This window comes from Eleutherodactylus coqui, chromosome 4, assembly GCF_035609145.1.
Source record: "Eleutherodactylus coqui strain aEleCoq1 chromosome 4, aEleCoq1.hap1, whole genome shotgun sequence".
Taxonomy (NCBI): Eukaryota; Metazoa; Chordata; class Amphibia; order Anura; family Eleutherodactylidae; genus Eleutherodactylus; species Eleutherodactylus coqui.
The window spans coordinates 291,365,440-291,386,048 of NC_089840.1; the positions used below are offsets into that span (position 1 = coordinate 291,365,440).

The window sequence follows — 20,609 nt, forward strand, 5'->3', positions numbered from 1 at the left end:
GAGGAGACCCTGCTCCCCTATCTCTCCCAAACACTGCACACACAGAGAAGAGGAGACTCTGCTCCCCTACCTCTATCTCTCCTATACACAGCACACATACACTGAAGAGAGGATCCTGCTCTCCTATCTCTATCTCTCCCATACACTGTACACAGAGAGGAGATCCTCACTTGTCTCTCCTATACACTACACACACAGAGAAGTGGAGATCCTGTAGCATGAGACAACAGTAATCAATGACCCCTCCGCCTGCTTCTGGTAATCTGTCTTGGTTCCTGCTGCTAGAGACAGACTACACAAGGCAGCAGGCAGTAGACATCAAGCTCTAAGGAAGGGAGCCCCCCAGCCGTCAGCACTTTAGAGGGATTCTTCAGCACAAAATTGTCATTTCAGGTAAGTAAAGTGATTTGCAGTTTTGCTTGTTGTCACATTGGTTGTCATATAAGTACAAGTTCATTAAGAAGTTAATGACCAGTTAAAGTGATATGGTGGAGCTTGGCTTTAAGAGTAATCCCCGGGTCTGTTGCTGCAGCGTCATGGGAACGTCTCACCTTTTCTATGTAGATGGACACACTATCTTCACCCTTCTCCACTCTGTTCACCATCGGAAGTTTCATCAGCTGCAACAAATAATCGAATATTACACATGTTACATCAAAGACTGAAGACCGAGAACTGCAGGTACTGAAGGCCACACGGTTGTCAATTAACCCCTTAGTGACCAGCCTACTTTGTGCCTTAAGGACCCAGCGGTTTTCATTGTCGCATTGCTGGAGCCGTAACTCGTTGACATAGCTGTATGGGGGCTTGTTTTCTGTGGGACGAGTTGTATATTTTAATGGCTGCACTCTGGGGTACATATAATATGCTGGAGAACTTTTGTTACAATTTTTTTTTAGGGGGTGCGGGGAGGGGTGGGATGGAAATCCCTACAGAAATACTGCCTCTCTGTATTGCTTCATTCTAAGACCGATTCTTATTTTGGAGAAGTGTGAGGGTGGCGAGTTTGTATGTTATTTTATTTTTTGGTTAGGACACAACGGGACCTCATTCATCACTCAGTGGGCAAGGCCTGTAAATGACTCAGAGAGCACAGTGGGGCCTATAAAGGACTGAGGAGCCACATGGAGCCTATAAAGTACTGAGGAGGCCCAGTAAATGACTCAGGGGGCTCAGTGGAGCTTATAAATGAATCAGGGGACACAGTGGGGCCTTACTAACTGCTCTAATGGCACAAAGAATCTTGTAAATAACAAAGCGAGTACAGTAGGGTCTATAAATTACTAAGGCAGTACAGTAGGGTCTATAAATTACTAAGGGGGCACAGTAGGGTCTATAAATTACTAAGGCGGCACAGTAGGGTCTATAAATTACTAAGGGGGCACAGTAGGGTCTATAAATTACTAAGGGGGCACAGTAGGGTCTATAAATTACTAAGGCAGCACAGTAGGGTCTATAAATTACTAAGGGGGCACAGTAGGGTCTATAAATTACTAAGGGAGCCACTGTGACTGTTGCCCAGAAGCACATATAAACCTGGAGCTGGCCCTGTCTTCACACACCGACCACACGTGGATCCCCGAGCACAGGGAAATCTGCAGTTTTGACCAGAGGAAGGATTTACATCAGGATTATCTTTTTAGTGATTGTAAAATACATCCGGTGAACTTACATCACTTGCCGACTTCTCCGCGAGCTCATAGCCGGACAAGAATTTGACTTCCAGAAGAGCCATGTTAGTACACGGACGTCCTCCTTTATAGCTGCGGAGTCAGAGGAGAACAGGAACAGACTTATATACAACAGTATCTGAAGGCCGCACTGACTAAAGGCATGAATGTAAGGAAAGGATTGTGTCTGCAGCTCTCGGTGTGATTGGAGTATACAATAGCACGTAACTGCAACATTGTGATTGCAGCTCTGGATGTGACTGTAAGAGCTGATATAACTGGGTGGACTGTGACGGTCTATAATATGGTCTTCCTTATAGATGACGTCTCTTACCTGAACTCCACCGCTATCACCATGTTGTCACCTTTCATACACTGAGGTTTCGCTGACATGTCAAAGGCATCTTCCTTGGCGGCAGGTAGAGTGTTATGTACCTGAGTGACCTGTGCAAACGTAAGAACAGGAGAGACCCAACAGGTAAGAATAAGAGACAAAGTCCGACTCCCCCTCCCCATCTATATGAAGGGGTGGTCACCACACCGTCCCTACCTGCGCAATTACGGTTCCTCTCCCAGTCGCGGTTATCGTGTACTCTCCGGGGATTTCAGGTAGCTGAATCTTCTGCTGGAGCAGGCGGTTGTCATCATCCACATGGAAGCGGTGCTGGAAGCCTTTCTCGTTCGTCACTTCTATGGTCGTTTTTCCACCTTTCACCATGGTATGACTTGCAAACATGGACATTGCTTGAAGAGCGACCACTGTGTCCTGAGGACGAGAGACGGGCGAAACACTCAAACGTGAGGTGTGGGGAAAGAGTGTGAAATACACGTACTGTACGTCACTAATGATACTCACAGATGTAGCAAGCGTTAAAGGGGTTTTCCATAGAAAATACTACTAATGACCTCAGGATAGGTTATCAATAGTTGATCGGCCGGGGTCCATCGCTCAGGATCCTGACTGCTCAGCTGAGCGGGTGCATGCTGTCAGCGCCGCAAAAACAAAGGGGTCGGGGGTGAAGCAGTGGCAGTCTCGGCGCTGACCTCTGTGTAGCGCCCGTTACTTACAACTGCAGGCACGGCTCGTGTTCATTTCAGTTTGAGCCATACAAGCGCCGGCCACTACACAGAGGTCGGCACGGAGACTTCCATTGCTTCAGCTCCCACCTCTGTGTTTTTGCGGTGCTGACAGCATGCGCCCGCTTAGCTGATTGGGCGTGATGCAAAGCAACGGATCCCGGCCGATCAACTATTGATGACCTATCCTTAGGATAGGTCATCACTCGTATTCTTGCTGGAAAACCCCTTTAATAAAACACTAAACACATTTAAGGGGTATTCCGAGACCAAAGTCAGATTCCAAAAAATCATAAATCATCTCACAGGGCTCCAGTAAATCCATCCATTACCTTTCCTCTGCTTCTCTGCTCTCCTTATTCTGCAGCATCCACAGTGCTCTGTTCTTTACATCAGTACTTCCTGTTCACAGCCCTGCTGTGCTTCTCTACTACATCTCCCATAATGCTCTGGGCTGCACCTCTGCCTGTTCACTCTGCATCCTCCTCCCACACCCAAAGCTCATGAATACTAAATCCCACCCACTAACCTAAAGATAATCATTTTGCTCCTCCTCCCAAAAAAACTACTGTTTTTGGACCAAATAAATGTAAACGCAGAGTACCCATAAGCCAAGATTTGAACCCCAGTCTGACATGTTGAAGACACCATTATTAACCCCTCTGTGACTGCAACACACCTTTTTACTGACCTCACTAATGGGCTTTAAAGCTGCACATACATTTTTTTTAAGGGAGTGGCTTGGCTGATTACTGACAGCCAGGCTGCGGCTCTCATTGGCAGTAGTTGAGAAACCTCAGATCCAGGCAGTTTAACTCTTTACATGTCACAATCAATACCAACTGCAGCATGAAAGTAGAACACAGGGGATCCTTGTGTCACCCATTGGCACCCTGCAATGCGATCGCAATGGGTTCCCGTGGCAGCCAAAACCTTGACAAGGGCTTGCATGTCTGCCATGTAACTTAGCTTATTAGGCCCTGCCTCCTGTAGAGTCTAATAGGCTGTTATAGTCTTAGTAGAATGCACTACATAAGTAATGCGGTGTACTATTCTAGTGATCGAACTATCGCATCTTCAGGTCCCCTTCAGAGACAAAAAAATGGTTTAAAAATATGTAATAAAGTTTAATTTAAAGAAACATAATAGGTAATACCGTGTTTGTAAAATGTAATTGTTCTTAGTAAGAAAAATCAAGTAATCTTGTAGCTATAAGACATTTTAATGGATAATAAAAATACATGATGTTATAGCGAGCTTTCAGACCTCACAGGGTCCTTCCTTAGGCAAAATTGAACAAATTTAATGACGTATTTCAGAATACACATGATCACAAGGGAGGGCAGGAACATGGTGAACTTAATCTGCACTCAATAAATACCAGAGACAGAGGGTAAGAGGGCACAGACATGTTGGGATGAACAGCATTTAGATAAGTAGCAGGGTGGGAAGACCATAATAGTAAATGATCAGTGCAGTGACAATGAATGTGAAATCTCTCCTTCAGATCTGCAAACAAAGGGAATGGAACAATACCTCTGCAGCGCCACCTATTGGATGGCAGCATTCCTTCAAATCAAAGTATGAGTTTTTTACCAAGTTTGTAAAATAATGATTGGGAATAGCACCCCACCTGGGTGCTCTCCTTGGGGAGAGATGATGCCATCATCTGACCCCCCGCCCCCCTGGGGCGTTCCCACACATACCCTGGGCGTCCTCCCCAAAGTCTCCACTGATGCAAGAACCCCTTTCCGAGGTTCATTCCATTTTTGAGGGTATCAAAAATGTCCATAAATTTATACTCCCAAATTCTTTTGTGACACTGCAGCTTGAATTTGCTCTTCAGTATGATAACTCTCATCTGTTCCATGTTGTATCCGTGACCACAAAAAATTTTTTACACAGGTAGTTCAGTCGTTTCCCCTTTAATTGTGTGGCAACGAGATCTCATCCTGGCTCTCAGTTTTTGTCTAGGATGAGATCCCAACACCACACAATGGAAGACCATAATAGACAGAGCAATATAAAGTTTTGGGGTATCTCAGATAATGTTAGTCCAACAGAATTAAAGGACTTTCTGAACCAGCTAATGAAAAAGCTTTTGCCAGCTAACCCTACTCCGGAACTCATTATAGATAGGGCAGATTGCCTACAGAAACCCAAATTCCTCCCTGATAATGTTCCTCACGCAAGGATTACTTTCTACCATATTAAGGAGGCTCTCATGTTTGCTTCCAGAAAAGGCTGTGGTGTTACTTGGCCCGTTAGCAAATATCCAACTATTTGCTGTTTTATCCTCAATTGCAATACAAGCCAGAAAAGCTTTCCCACACATTACAGCCATGTTTAGGCTGGAAAAATGTTGTATAAGTGGGTCTTTCTTACAAACTTTATATTACACAAAGATGGTATCTCTTACACTTTCTACAAACCAGATGATGGTGAAAAAATGCTGGGAGCTAAGCATTCTAGAAAACCCACAGAACAACCTAGCGAAAACCACTGCCAGGTGGCCTCAGGATAGGAAACTGTCCTGCAACTCACTGAATCATTGACAAAAGTATTCCAGAATGGAGGGTGTGATGTAGAGACTGCTAGGCCGTCAGACATTATGTGTATGTCAGGCCCTAGATGTGTCTCAGCATGCATTTTATGTCAGCCCAGTCAGGCCAGGCTGTATGGCATCCATGTTGTGTGCAGTTAGCTAGCATTTGTCAGTACCCTGGGAAAGCTGAATAAATGCATTGTTTTAATCTCCCTTCCCTCCCTCATATTTGTCCAGGTCTTTTGATGTACAAGAGGCCAGGAAAGACTTTGTTGGAATAGCAATAAAACTAGCTAGTGACAGGGATATGCTAATTGACCACCTGCCCATGCGGATTGACACCTTGGGTGTTTCTTATAGACATCCAATTCACAATTCACATGAGAAGAAAATCTTTTAATGAAGGATATTTTGTTGTGTGTAGGTCATAGCCCAATATGGAATATATTTTCAGAATCAGGCAGGCCAGCTAAACAAAATCCACACATGTTGCGGTACGAGCTCAGTATCACCCCAAATGGCATATCTGTGTACCTGGGCATAATTTACGTGTCACGCTTGATAGAATAGATAAAATCATGACTAGAAATATGCCGGACCTATATTCCCGATCGGAGGGCCTCCCGCCGAGATATAACTGAAATGGGGAACTATGATTTTCCAGAGCTTGCATGACTCCCACCCACCTCTCTCCAAATGACCCTCAGAGGGGACAGGAAGAAGGTGTGTTTGGGGGAACCCTTTATAATTTGGGACTCCACAGGTCTAAATTGTCAGACCACGGAGATATGCTGCTGCATATGAGCTGTCCTGTTTTTGCTTTCTGGAACTCTGCCGAACAGACGCTTTGGGCCATGTCTCCCAAAATCGGATAACTTTCTTTTAATTTCTTCCTGTTTATTTTAAAATACTGTCTTGTTGTGTATTAATACAGTGTTCCCTTATACTCACATGTAACATATTTTTTGTATACCTTTGTGTGTGTGTGTATATATATATATATATATATATATATATATATCATCTGCATTGCTAGTCTTTTTCTAGAATAAATCTACAATTTATTAGTTAAGCCTTGTCTATTTTAAAACCAATCATAACTCCAAGGATTGTATTCATAATTCATGAGTCTGGGTTCCAGCTACCCATAACAGCTGGTGGTGGCAGTGTGCATGTGCGTGGCATTGTAGACTGCGGGAGCCATTGGAAGGGATCAGGTGGCGATTTGAGCTTTTGCTTTGCATGCGTGCAGAAGCCCAGGAAAGCTGGATAAAAATCAGCCTGTATTCTAACGAATCCAAACTCGCAATCTCGCTAGAGTAATTGATCGAGGCTCTGCTGTGACAGTTGGTAGTGGCAAGTGCGCTTGGAACAGTCGATCCATGAGTAATCAAGAACAGAGGCAGGATCGACAGGTATCACCCCTCCCTCACCATCACAGAGGGTGACCCTTCATCAGGCACACTCTCTGCTCCTCCTAGTTGAGCAGGCTTTGATTCCTGTTAGTACAGATGTGTTTTCTGTTGCCTTCATTTAAAGGGGTTGTCCCGCGCCGAAACAGGTTTTTTTTTTTTTCAATAGCCCCCCCGTTCGGCGCGAGACAAACCCGTTGCAGGGGTTAAAAAAGAAAACCGGAGAGTGCTTACCTGAATCCCCGCGCTCCGGTGACTTCTTACTTACCTGGTGAAGATGGCCGCCGGAATCTTCACCCTCGGTGGACCGCAGGGCTTCTGTGCGGTCCATTGCCGATTCCAGCCTCCTGATTGGCTGGAATCGGCACGTGACCGGGCGGAGCTACAAGGAGCCGCTCTCCGGCACGAGCGGCCCCATTCAGAAAAGAAGAAGACTGGACTGCGCAAGCGCGTCTAATCCGGCGATTAGACGCTGAAAATTAGACGGCACCATGGAGACGAGGACGCTAGCAACGGAACAGGTAAGTGAATAACTTCTGATAACTTCTGTATGGCTCATAATTAATGCACAATGTACATTACAAAGTGCATTAATATGGCCATACAGAAGTGTATACCCCCACTTTGTTTCGCGGGACAACCCCTTTAAGTTGTTGCTGTTACAGAGCATTATGCTTAGGGAAGGTTTCTCAGTTGGCCTTCTTCTATGCCAATCTTAGACAATTTTGTTTGTAATAATTCTCTTTGTTTCCCTTTCTCCCTATTCCCCTTTAAAATTTGGCAGTGCTGTGAGGGTCCACTTTACTTGTGATTCATTTCCATGATCAATATGTCACTTAAAAAATGTTCTCTTAATCCTAAAGGGCTGAATTCACCATTTAAGAGATCCTCGGTATGGAGAGGTGTATTGCATGACAAGGTTGACATGTTAGGCATTCAGAAGATGCACTTTGTGTGCACATCGTGTCCTATTTTCTCACACAGGATATTCCCCAATATCGTGCTTACCAACATGCGATTTTTACAGCGATGCGTTTTTGATTTTAAAAATTGAATTGTTTCTGTGAAATTGCGATCTTCACAAGCATATTTTGTATATAAATAAAATGTTTGGTAGGATAAGGATGAAAAAAAAAATTTCATTTGAAATGGTCAAGAAAGGCGGGAAGGTTGTATAATAGTGAAATCTTATTTTATATTAGTCCTGGATGTTCCCTTGGGGATACAAGGGAGGTCTCATACTGTGGTGGGGCAAAAGGAAGGCCTCATACTGTAGTTCGGGCCCCATGAACTCCTCATACTGTGGTGAGAACACTAGTGAGGCCTCATACTGTGGTGAGGGTACAACAGAGGCCTCATACTCTGGTGGGGGGGGGCACTTGGGAGGCCTCATACTGCGGTGGAAGTGTGGTTGCTGGGATTTGGATAAGAAAGAGTTAACACAAATAAAATGGTGTGTGTTGTAAAAAGGAGGTCAAAAAGTATGCCTATTTTAGGACAGGAGATGAAACAGCAGTTGTGGGGTTAAAGAGTTACTGCGCTTGTGCAATACTGTAGTGAAATGTAACCAATCAGTCTGTTATTAGATAATTAATGAATATCTTTGTGTGGATTGTATAAGAGTATGTTTCCTTTTGTTAGGGGTTCAGTCTTTTGGAAAAGATTCCAATTGAATATATACATGTGCCGGTACAATAAAATGTCTATGCTTTCTGAGCACTACAGAGGCCACATACTGTTCTGGGAGCACTACGGAAGCCTCATACTGTTCTGGGAGCACTACAGAGGCCTCATACTATTCTGGGAGTACTACAGAGGCCTCATACTGTTCTGGGAGCACTACAGAGACCTCATACTATTCTGGGAGTACTACAGAGGCCTCATACTGTTCTGGGAGCACTACAGAGACAACATACTGTTCTGGCAGCACTACGGAGGCCACATACTGTTCTGGGAGCACTACAGAGGCCACATACTGTTCTGGCAGCACTATGGAAGCCTCATGCTGTTCTGGGAAAACTATGGAGGCCTCATACTTTTCTGGGAGAACTACAGAGGTCTCATACTGTTCTGAGAGAACTACAGAGGCCTCATACTGTTCTGAGAGCACTACAGAGGCCACATACTGTTCTGGGAGCACTACAGAGACGACATACTGTTCTGGGAGCACTATGGAGGCCTCGTACTGTTCTGGGAGCACTGGGAGAACTACAGAGGACACATAGTGTTCTTGCAGCACTATGGAAGCTTCATACTGTTCTGGGGAAACTATGGAGGCCTCATACCGTTCTGGGAGAACTACAGAGGTCTCTTACTATTCTGGGAGAACTACAGAGGCCACGTACTGTTCGGGGAGTCCTGCGGAGACCTCATACTGTTCTGGGAGCACTACAGAGGCCACATACTGTTCTGGGAGCAAAATGGAGGCCTCATACTGTTCTGGGAGCACTACCGAGGACACATACTGTTCTGGGAGCACTATGGAAGCCTCATGCTGTTCTGGGAAAACTATGGAGGCCTCATACTGTTCTGGGAGAACTACAGAGGTCTCATACTGTTCTGAGAGAACTACAGAGACCTCATACTGTTCTGGGAGCACTACAGAGGCCACATACTGTTCTGGTTGCACTACGGAGACCTCTTTCTGTTCTGGGAGCACTACAGAGGCCACATACTGTTCTGGGAGAACTACGAAGGCCTTACACTGTCCTGGGAGCACTATAGAGACCTCATACTGTTCCGGGAGCACTACAGAGGCCTCATACTGTTCTGGGATTACTTCGGAGGCCTCATACTCTGGTGGAGGAATTAGAATGGCCTCATATTGTAGCGGCATAGAGAATCTCTCTCCGCTCCCTCCGCTGAATGGACAGCACAGCCCGTGCCACCGGAACAAAGCTGGCAGCAGCGCTAATCCCATTGAAAGCAATGGGATAGCTTCCTGAACTTCTGCCACAGCTGTCACAGCTGTGGTAGAAGTCTGTGGTATTCTCCCTATGTTTTCAATATGGCTAGTGCTGCTGCCGCTGGCCCCATTGAAAATACTGGCAATATTGCAGCGTTTTTCTCGCGCTGCGAGGCAAGTATTTTCACTCGCTCTCCTAGCGCAAGAAAAAAAAATGCCAGTGGGTGGGAGCCCTTAATGTCAGAAGAACCACATTTTGAATTAAAAGGTTTCAGGTTGGAGTATAAAAAAAAATGCTTTCATGAGGTCAGAGAGGTAGACAACCGGTGGAGAAGGGGCTGCAATAGCCCCAACAGGAAGCATCAGGGTGCGAGTTGAAGCTTCGGTCTCTGCTTTCTTGCTTGTTGTTCAGGTTTACTGAAGTAGTTTAATGAGATTTGATTCTCTGCCTTGTACCTGAGTGGAGCTAAAACCGCCTCTTGAGTTCTGTTGTCTAGATAACCAGCGGATGATCGCCGCCATATCTCCGAGCTGCTGATTTGTTGGGTTTTTAATAGAGGCCAAGCTCAGGAGGACATAGGACGTCATCTCCACCTCCACAGATTTTGCCTTTGACCAATAAGATTCTGAATCGGATTTGGTGTCCTGGGTCCAGTACAGTAAACCATCTGCAGAGAAAAATGGAAATACTCCTGAGGATACATGGAGCAATACAGGTTAGACCGCAGGAATCTCATGTGTCCCTGCGGAGACTAACCCAGCAGCAGATCTATGCCAGGAAGGTGGTGCTGTGTCATTGCAGATCTAGAAGAGATGAATAAATGGGATCAGATGCGGATCATTTGCACTTTACCTGCTTTGCTAGCTTTTTCGTACAACTTCTCCATGACGGCAGCTCTGTTCTCCACATCATCAGCCAGTGTGTACACATACGCCTTTAGTGCCAGCTTGTAGGTGGTGGCGTTCTGTAGAGGCTCCTTCTGAATACACTTCAGTCCCTTCTTCACAACAGGATCCTACAGCAGAACACAAACAGCATTATAGTTTGAAATGTGTAGAATTTTGCAGTGCTGTTTGGCAGATTACCCTCCAGCCGTGGGGCACCTTGTTTCATACAATAAGGACCCTGATATGGGATATTATGGGGTGATATTGTATATACCAGGACAATCCACATGTGAACCAAGTTCAATAAAACTTGTCAGCACTCATCTTCCTATTAAAAAATAACCAGTAATTTATAAAAAAATGTGAAAAAGGGAAATGCACCCCAAAAATATGGACATGTTTTGAACTAAAAATCGTCCTTAATAATAGCATGTCATATTACACAGCATACTGACTTGCATACTCCTATTCATGTTAGTGGTTCCATCTCAATTTAGTTACCTTTTCCAAGTTAATACATCCACATCACATAATTGATCATTTGTCATACGGTGAGTACATTAGGGCCAAAAGCTAGAGCGTAGCTAAAAGCTTATTTCCACCTCACAACTTCCCTTCATGGATGTCGAAAATACTCTGCAAAGAACTTTATGCTGTGTCACTGGGTATATAAAGTCAACTATCAATGCAGCCAGGGATGATACTAGCCGTCTAATGCAGTCACCATATAATAGTCAGATACCAGTTCTACGCAGTGATAGTGATTACAGGGCAGTTACCTCCAGTAATCAAAAGTGATGTCTCTTCTGATTGGTGTTGTTAACTTTCTCTTCTTGCAAAAATGATTAATCTCTGCACACTCCCCTCATCCTGGCACTACCTCCAATGCATCTTTTAGTACCCTCCCATAGGAATTTGAAGAATGTGTCAAATGGGGTACCACAAGGCTCTGTCCTGGGCCCAGTGCTGTTCAACATATTTATAAATGATCTGGAGGAAATTCTTTGAATTGCGTAGAAATATTCAGAACCCCTCTGCCCCAAGACCTCTGTGTCTTGATGATATGTTGTCTGTCTTAGATGTTTTCTGTAAAATAATCAATGAAAATAGCCATATACTTACTGATACAGGAGGGCAAATATGTGCACCACCTCAGCATGTAGGCAGCCAAATGCCAAATGCCACTTACACCTGTTTAGCACACTGATGAGACAGCCACTTACACAACCTCCTAATACAGAAGGGGTTGGCTATTTGTACCTACTCTGTGTAGGAGTTTACAGCAAAGTGCCAGACCATTCTGATACATGTGGTGCACCATGAAAACTAGCAACCTATTAATGATGCCATATCAGTTTGGTGGGTTGTCCTGCACCTCAAAAAGTGAACCACATTGCTTTGTTTTTTTTTTGTTTTTATATTTCTCTTTCTGTGATACATTTATATTAGTGTAGGGACTCATAAAAAGCGAGCAGCCTTGACGTTGGCTTGTGAGCTCAGGTTTTTGGCTAAAATCCATCTAATACCTCGTATTTATTATGTATTATTTACATGCAGTGCGGCTTTTAAATGCTGGGGGAGCCCGGGGTGACAGTACCAATGTGGTTCACTTTTTGAGGTGCAGGGCAACCCGCCAAACTGATATGGCGTCATTAATAGGTTGCTAGTCTGCATGGTGCACCACATGTATCAGAATGTCTGGCAATTTTTATCTATTCCGTGTAGGAGTTTACACCAGGCAGTCATTCCCCTTGTATGAGAGGCTGTCTCATTGGTGTCCTCCACAGGTGTAATTGGCTCCCTCATTTGGCATTTGGCTGCTTGCATGCTCAGGTGGTGCACATATTTGCCCTTCTGTATCAGTAAGCATATGGCCGTTTTCAGTTATTGTTTTTTTGTTTTTATATTTTCCTTTCCGCAAAATAAGGTCAGTATAGCGTTGTTGGCTGTTAGCCATAGTATTTCTAGATTTTGGGTAGAAGACAAGTGTCAGGTAGTATCCACACTGAGGGGGCAGGTTACTATGGGTGACAGTAGCACTGATAAGGATTGAGGATAGCAGGCAGCAGTAGAGACACTTTCAGAGAAAGAAGGAATGATTACGTAATGCAGTTAGTCCTAGAATTAGACAGTGAAGGAATGTAGACTACTGTAGCATTGAATGAAGTTGACAGGAAAATGGCTTGATGAGTACTGGCTCTGTGTGGAATGGTTGATTTTACAAAGGTTACAGAATGTTTTTTTTAATTATTTCAATGCTTCCTCACTTTCCTTCCCTTCCCCCTTAGCCTCACAGTTAGATAGATATACAGAGATGGGAGGAGGGTGAGTGTGACTGACCTTGTAATGTAGGAGTCTGGGAACTGTACTCGCTTGCCTGAATTGAACAGAGACTTGTAATGAAGACAAACATGAATGAAGTGAATGACAGTACCTTAGTATAATCCTGTGCAAGGAGGAAGTTGAATAGAAAAGACATAAGAATCTTAAGGTATATTCTTGCTGTTATTTGTGTAAATGTAAGTTCTGTGATTTGCTTGCAGTGTTTATAATTGTTAAATTACATTACTGTTATGTTTTCAGTGTGATAATGTCATGTAAAAGAAATAAGCTGTTAATAACTTCTATGTGAGACCTGAGCGCTCCTATTATGGGAAAATATTAAAGTGATACTAATGTTAGTTAATGTGACTGTTTTACAGTTAGTACTAGGAACAGTTAAAGTTTTTTTTTCCTTCTCTTTCCCCTTCTCTGCCTGATAACAGGCGTTCCAGAGGGAGGGGAGTAGTAGTAGTAGTGATTGAGTGCATTTGTATGTGGATGAAGGGATTAGTAGTACTTGCATGAATTTTTATGCTATATGGTAAACATTGTGTGCAGAGGATTATATGGTTATTAATATCTATATGAGAGAGAAAGACTACTGCATAGATGAAAGTTGTGACAAGTGTTCAAGCTGTGATGAATGTAAAATGTGTGATGGAGATATTGACTCAGGTTAAACATTTCTCTCACCTACGCATAAGACTTTAATGACCACTCAGGGTGGGATGTGAATTTCATCCACATTTTTGTATCCCTTTTTTTCTATGTCTTTGCATATGTACGTGTCAGTCTACACAGCAGCTCTGACATTCTACTTATAAACTCAGAATTTCAGGACAAGCAATGATAAACACAGGGCTGAAGTGCACGTCTTTGTAGATGAATGCCTGACCAGTAAATCTTTCTGCTTGACTGACCAGGCATTGCATAAAAAAAAAAAAAAAACACTACATTTTTCATACCTTGTAAATTGTGGTCTAGTTTTTCTTCTTCTCAGCCCTGAGAATACCGAACTATACTAAGTCTTTCAGGCTTTACTGTACAGAAATAAATGGACACACCAAGCTGTCCTCGTGCAGGCTCGGGCTAGTCAGCAATGCCATGTTTCATTTTACTCAGCGCACCTTGACCCTGTTGCTTGTGTTGCGCCCTCTTGTGTTAAAAACAGTAGCAGCAGTTCAGCACATTCTGGACAAAAGTTCTGAGATAAGTTTACATTTTCCCATGACAGTATTAGGCCACATGATGTCCCAGCCAATACTGCCACAGGTTCAGCTTAAAATTTGGTCCACAACATGTCACTTTCACTTCCAATACACCATGCTCATGCCACACAACATGTCTGTTTAGTGTTGTAACACCCTCAATTCTGCTACCTTGCTGCATCTGGAAAAGGAGGGGAAACGGGGTAATCATCTAATAGCTTTATTTTCAGCCTGATACACATGACTATGCACAGCTAATGGCCCAGGAGACAAGGGATTCAGTCATGTTGTTGATCATTAATTAGACAACCCTAATTTTGCACTCTTTGTGGATGGATCGAGATATGATCAAAAAGGCAGGTTCTATACAGATTATGTTGTGCTCTCCTTACATGATGAGGTCAAGGCCGAATCCCTTCCATCTCACATGTCAGCCCGAGAAGCTGAATTGCAAGCGCTGGAAAAAAAACATGCAAACATGCTTAAGAAAACACAGCTAACATCTACACAGATTCGCGCTATGCCTTTGGCATTGTTCATGAGTATGGACCCATCTGGAGAGCGAGGTCATACTTGACAGCAACTGAAAACCCAATTAAGGACAGTAAAGGTATACAGGCACTGATGAAAGCCCTTCTGCTGTCTGAGAGAATGGCCTGGAAGCATAACAAAAGGCCACTTCAAGGATGGCACAAAAGTGTTCACTGGTATCCACCAGGATTTAGCATCACAGCAGTTAAATACACACAGGGCTGCCTGATTTGTGCACAGAACAATGTGCATAGGTCTGTACAGACTCCCAAACCGTGCAGCCCTTGTCCTGACTACCCATTCCAGCATTTTCAAATAGACTACATCCAACTGCCATGGGTGGGCAGGTACTAGTACATTCTGGTCTGCTTAGACCTGTTTTCAGGGTGACCAGTCTGTCCTATCCGCTCACAATGCGACTGCCAAGAACTGGTCTCTGAGGTGGTATGCAGGTATGGGGTACCAGAGACAATTAAGAGTGACCGAGGTACTCCCTTCAAGGGAGAAGTGATGCAGAAGGTAATGAAAGCGTTAGGGGTAGAACAGGCCTTTCATGCTCTGTACCATCCACAAAGCAGTGGTAGAGCAGAGTGCTTAAATGGTACCTTAGAAACCACGATCCAGAAGGCCATGGCAGAGCTCAATAGACCATGGACCGGGTGCCTCCTCCTGGTACTCTGCTTCATAAGGTACAAACCTAACAGAACAGGTCTCAGCCCATATGAGCTCTAGAACCCAGACTTGACAGAATATAAAAAGTGTTCCTGACTACCACTACAGATGTTCAGCTAGAAGGAAAAATCTGAATAGATACATGCATCTCATTGCAAGAGAGTCTCCCCACCATAATATTATGCTTTCTCCTAAGTTGTTCAATCCCTGTTCACAACTACAGTTCCATAACTAAGGTTCTGAAGGGACTAACTAGCCTTGCTAAAGAACTAGCAGCAAGTTCTGGCATCTCTGACCCCTTTGATGACTGGTGGACTGATACGTTTGGCAGATGGAGCCACTGGATTTCATCTTTTGCTAGAACTTTAGTGACTATTCTTGCTGCTATTATTTGCTGCTGCATTATTCCGCGCCTTTGAGAATTCATCTCTAAGACTATCGACAAAGCTGTCCCTATTATGTAATATGATGTTTTGGCTACTGAATTTGATATTGAATCTGTTTTATATCAATTCTCTATTATTTTGTTTTGTCTGGATGGTGCGGGATGCTCGTCCTGGTGCTGCGCGGGCCCGGGCTGGCGGCTCTGTCCGGGGTTCCCCCACTCTACTGGTCGGTCGCATCGGCCGGTGGCACGTCCCGCATTGTGCCCGGGCACGCCTGTCCACTGGTCAACCGCGCGGCGCTTGGGCTGGTGTGTGCCGCCGGGGGGAGGCGGCTTTATGATTCCCTCCGGTCGTCATGTGACTTCGCCCTGTCCCACTTGGCGGCGAATCCTGCATATATACCTTGCTGGCCCAGACTCTGATTGCCAGTGTTTGGTTTTGACTTGCCTGCCTACACCCTCATTTTTGACCTGACTTTGATGTGTTCAACTTTGGCTTTTCTTTTGACTCTGCCTCTGTTTTGCCCTCCTGTACTCGCACCTGTCTTTCGGTTTGACCCTGCTTTCTACGACTACTCTCTGGTCTGTGCTTTTGTTACTTCCCGTCAGCTACGCGGTGCTCACCTGCCGGTCTTACTGTCCCTCCTTCCTTGGGGTCCGTCACTAGTGCAGAGCAGGGATCGTTGCTCAGTTGTCACCCTGGGGCCTTGCTCAGGGGGGCAAGTAGGTAGGGACATGGGAGAGGGCTGGCGTAGGGATCCCCTGTCCATCTGCCATTGCCAGTCCTAACACTATTCCTACAGCACTTTTCCAAGATACTTTTTCTGTTGAGCGCTAGCTGTTGGGTTTAGTCAGGGATCTGGTGAAGTTGTGCAGGAAAACTGGCTCCTGTCATTAGGACTTGAGCATTTACCTTTGCACCTAGCTGCTGTAAGAGATAAAAAGGAGGGACTGTTATAGTAATAATATATGTATTCTATTGTGTGTGCGTATATATATATATATATATATATATATATATATATATCTTTTCATATGTTCATATGTTTCTCACATTAGCCTATGCAATTATAGATAGATAGATATAGATAGATAGATAAATAAATAGAGATAGATAGATAAATCTTTCTTCTTAGTGAATATGTAGCATCTAAATGGTTAATTTGATCCCCTATAAGCTGGGCAAATTTAAATAACAATATTTTTTTTACTGTTTATATCTCGGCTATTTAAACTTTCCCGGCTTACAGGGGATCACAGGGAGTCATTTCTGAGTGGAAGGGACTATGCATTTGGTCCATAGAAACTCCACTGACTGATCACCTATCCAGTCCTCTATGGGAGACCATCACTATATATAGTTTTTAGAGGCTCCCTAACCATCTGGTCAAAAAATTCTTTGATTCTTTTGGCCTACACTGGATTTTTCTATTAGCAGCATATTGTGAATTACATCTTGGATCAAGCATTTGTCCTGATGCTTGTTAGTGTAATTACTTTTCTGTTATCAGCAGTTTGGTATCTTCAGACCAAACCTTTCTGTCTGGAGGTTAGCGGGGGTAGACACGGTTCTCCCCCCTATTATTATACAGTGACCAACTGGTTCCTGAAGAGTTGTAGGTCCAGCTGAAATGCATTGAACCGATTTCTTAATTATCTTCATCTTTTCACTCTGATTGAGTATACACGCACTCGGTGACATCAGGATATCATTCTGTAGGTTAAAGCAACATTAGTTTTGAATATTCTCATTTCTCTAGTACATTGGCCCAGAACGCATCAAAGTGGGTCAAGCCTTTGGGTTTTAAGATACTCTCATTCGACCCTAATATTGTATTCCCTCTCCAGGAGGTGATTGTACTCAGACTGGATAGAGGGAATGAAATAAGGGACGGATGATTTCTGTACTAGTGATACTTGACTTTCATCCAGGGGATTTTCCATCCAAGAATTGAACATTGAGACGTTCTGACAGACTACAGTGCCACAGCATGAGCAATGCAGAAACCTGTAATCTTCCTGATTGGAGCTTCGGGGGAATATTGGACTGAAGATGACTGCTAGAAACTTTTGTTGAACTTGGTTCACATGTGGATTGTCCTGGCCATTGCAGCAGGTTTCTCCCTTGCACCATCGCTTCCCATGAGAGGATTCAAATATATTTAGTAAGTCTACAGCTGACCAAAAATTGCCTTATCTGTTATCCGTGAGAACGTATATACCTAGAGTGACTGAGGAGGGGAAGCCAGCAATTGTAAAGTCAGAGATCACACACTTACACTAGTATCTGAGCCGGACTCCATACAGGCAGCTGTAACATAGCAAGCTAGAGAAACCTCATCATCCACACCGCCCTGAGGAAACCAAAGAAATCATATCAGTGAAGTATGCAACACTACAAAACACTGAACACTAGTAAGACTCACCATAGGAGAGCTACTTTACAGTAAGAGCAAGATATGTAATTGAATGCTCTACTCATAAGGGCAGGACGCATACCTGATGATGAATGATGACTATGAGATTAATACAAAGAATATAGTTATAGAATTATATATATTTTTAAAAGCCATCCCCTACCCTCTTCCTGCAGACATGGAGCAGCCAGAAATGTTTGTAACCTGAAGATTTGGGGTATTTCTCCTTCTTTCTGCTGCTTTCTGTACATTTTATCTCCATGTGAAGACATCTCTTCTCTGCTGCTCTTCTACTCTCACAGCAGGAGTCATAGATAAAGAGAGGAAGAATCTGCACCCCCTCCTCCTTGTCTACTATTTATAGTATTAAGGTGGTCATACACATGAGATAATGGTTGCCCAAAAAAGCCATTTCAGGCGACTATTGCTTGAAAGAGCAATGCCAATAATTTGCACGAGTTATATATACGATGGTTGACAATTAGAGATGAGCGAGCACCAAAATGCTCGGGTGCTCGTTACTCGAGACGAAATTTTCGCGATGCTCGAGGGTTCGTTTCGAGAAACGAACCCCATTGAAGTCAATGGGCGACCCGAGCATTTTTGTATATCGCTGATGCTCGCTAAGGTTTTCATTTGTGAAAATCTGGGTAATTCAAGAAAGTGATGGGAACGACACAGAAACGGATAGGGCAGGCGAGGGGCTACATGTTGGGCTGCATATGAAGTTCACAGGTCCTACTATTAAGCCAGAATAGTAGCAAGAGTGGGCCCCCCCGACAACTTTTACATCTGAAAAGCCCTCATTAGCAATGTATACCTTAGCTAAGCACCACACTACCTCCAACAAAGCACAATCACTGCCTGCATGACACTGCGCTGCCACTTCTCCTGGGTTACATGCTGCCCAACCCCCCCCCCCCTCACGACCCAGTGTCCACAGCGCACACCAAACTGTCCCTGCCCAGCCTTCAGCTGCCCTCATGCCACGCCACCCTCATGTCTATTTATAAGTGCGTCTGCCACAAAAAAAGCAGGCACACACTGCAGAGGGTTGACACGGCTAGGCAGCGACCCTCTTTAAAAGGGGCGGGGAAATAGCCTACAATGCTGTACAGAAGCAATGAGAAATCCAATCCTGTGCCACCTCCATCAGGAGCTGCACACGTGGGCATAGCAATGGGGAACCTATGTGCCACACACTATTCATTCTGTCAAGGTGTCTGCATGCCCCAGTCAGACCGCGGTTTTTTATAAATAGTCACAGCCAGGTACAACTCCGCAATGGGAATTCCGTGTGCACCCACAGCATGGGTGGCTCCCTGGAACCCACCGGCTGTACATAAATATATCCCATTGCATTGCCCATCACAGCTGAGGTAATAATGTCATGTTTAATGCAGGTGGGCTTCGGCCCACGATGCATGCCCCAGTCAGACTGGGGTTCTTTAGAAGTGGACAGATGCAGTTACAACTCCGTGTGGACCGACAGCATGGGTGGGTGCCAGGAAGCCACTGGCGGTACATAAATATATCCCATTGCATTGCCCATCACAGCTGAGGTAATAATGTCATGTTTAATGCAGGTGGGCTTCGGCCCACACTGCATGCTCCAGTCAGACTGGGGTTCTTTAGAAGTGGACACATGCATTTACAACTCCCTGTGGACCCACAGCATGGGTGGGTGCCAGGAAGCCACCGGCGGTACATAAATATATCCCATTGCATTGCCCAACACAGCTGATGTTACATCAGCTGTAATGCAGGTGGGCCAAAAGTTAATTGGATTACACTGTAGGCGAGGGCCCCCAAAAATTGGTGTACCAACAGTACTAATGTACCTCAGAAAAATTGCCCATGCCCAACCAAGAGGGCAGGTGAAACCCATTAATCGCTTTGGTTAATGTGGCTTAATTGGTAACTAGGCCTGGAGGCAGCCCAGTAAAAATAAAAATTGGTTCAGGTGAAAGTTTCAACGCTTTAATGAGCATTGAAACGTATAAAAATTGTTTAGAAAAATTATATGACTGAGCCTTGTGGGCCTAAGAAAAACTGCCCGTTCGGCGTGATTATGTGTGGTTTCAGGAGGAGGAGCAGGAGGAGGAGGAGGAATATTATACACAGATTGATGAAGCCAAAAGGTCCCTGTTTTTGATGGGGATAGAGAACGATGCTTCCATCCGTGGGTGCAGCCTACGTAATGCTTAGGTTTCGCTGCTGTCCGCTGGTGGAGAAGAGAAGTCTGGGGAAATCCAGGCTTTGTTCATCTTGATAAGTGTTAGCCTGTCGGCACTATCGGTTGACAGGCGGGTAAGCTTATCTGTGATGATTCCCCCAGCCGCACTAAACACCCTCTCTGACAAGACACTAGCTGCAGGACAAGCAAGCACCTCCAGGGCATACAGCGCGAGTTCAGGCCACGTGTCCAGCTTCGACACCCAGTAGTTGTAGGGGGCAGAGGCGTCACGGAGGACGGTCGTGCGATCGGCTACGTACTCCCTCACCATCCTTTTGCAGTGCTCCCGCCGACTCAGCCGTGACTGGGGAGCGGTGACACAGTCTTGCTGGGGAGCCATA

At 44.6% G+C, this 20,609-nt stretch overlaps 1 protein-coding gene across 1 annotated transcript in view; it reads right to left on the reverse strand.

Moving 5' to 3' along the window:
- Window positions 1-20,609, reverse strand: part of LOC136626391 (alpha-2-macroglobulin-like protein 1) — a 32,300-nt gene that overhangs the window by 6,522 nt on the left and 5,169 nt on the right. Inside the window, exons 2-8 of the mRNA XM_066601395.1 lie at window positions 17,895-17,969; window positions 10,463-10,625; window positions 10,066-10,277; window positions 2,221-2,436; window positions 2,005-2,114; window positions 1,673-1,763; window positions 552-620 (exon numbers count right to left, since the gene is read on the reverse strand). Coding sequence (XP_066457492.1) covers window positions 552-620; window positions 1,673-1,763; window positions 2,005-2,114; window positions 2,221-2,436; window positions 10,066-10,277; window positions 10,463-10,625; window positions 17,895-17,969 — 936 coding nt within the window. The remainder of the gene's footprint in view (window positions 1-551; window positions 621-1,672; window positions 1,764-2,004; window positions 2,115-2,220; window positions 2,437-10,065; window positions 10,278-10,462; window positions 10,626-17,894; window positions 17,970-20,609) is intronic.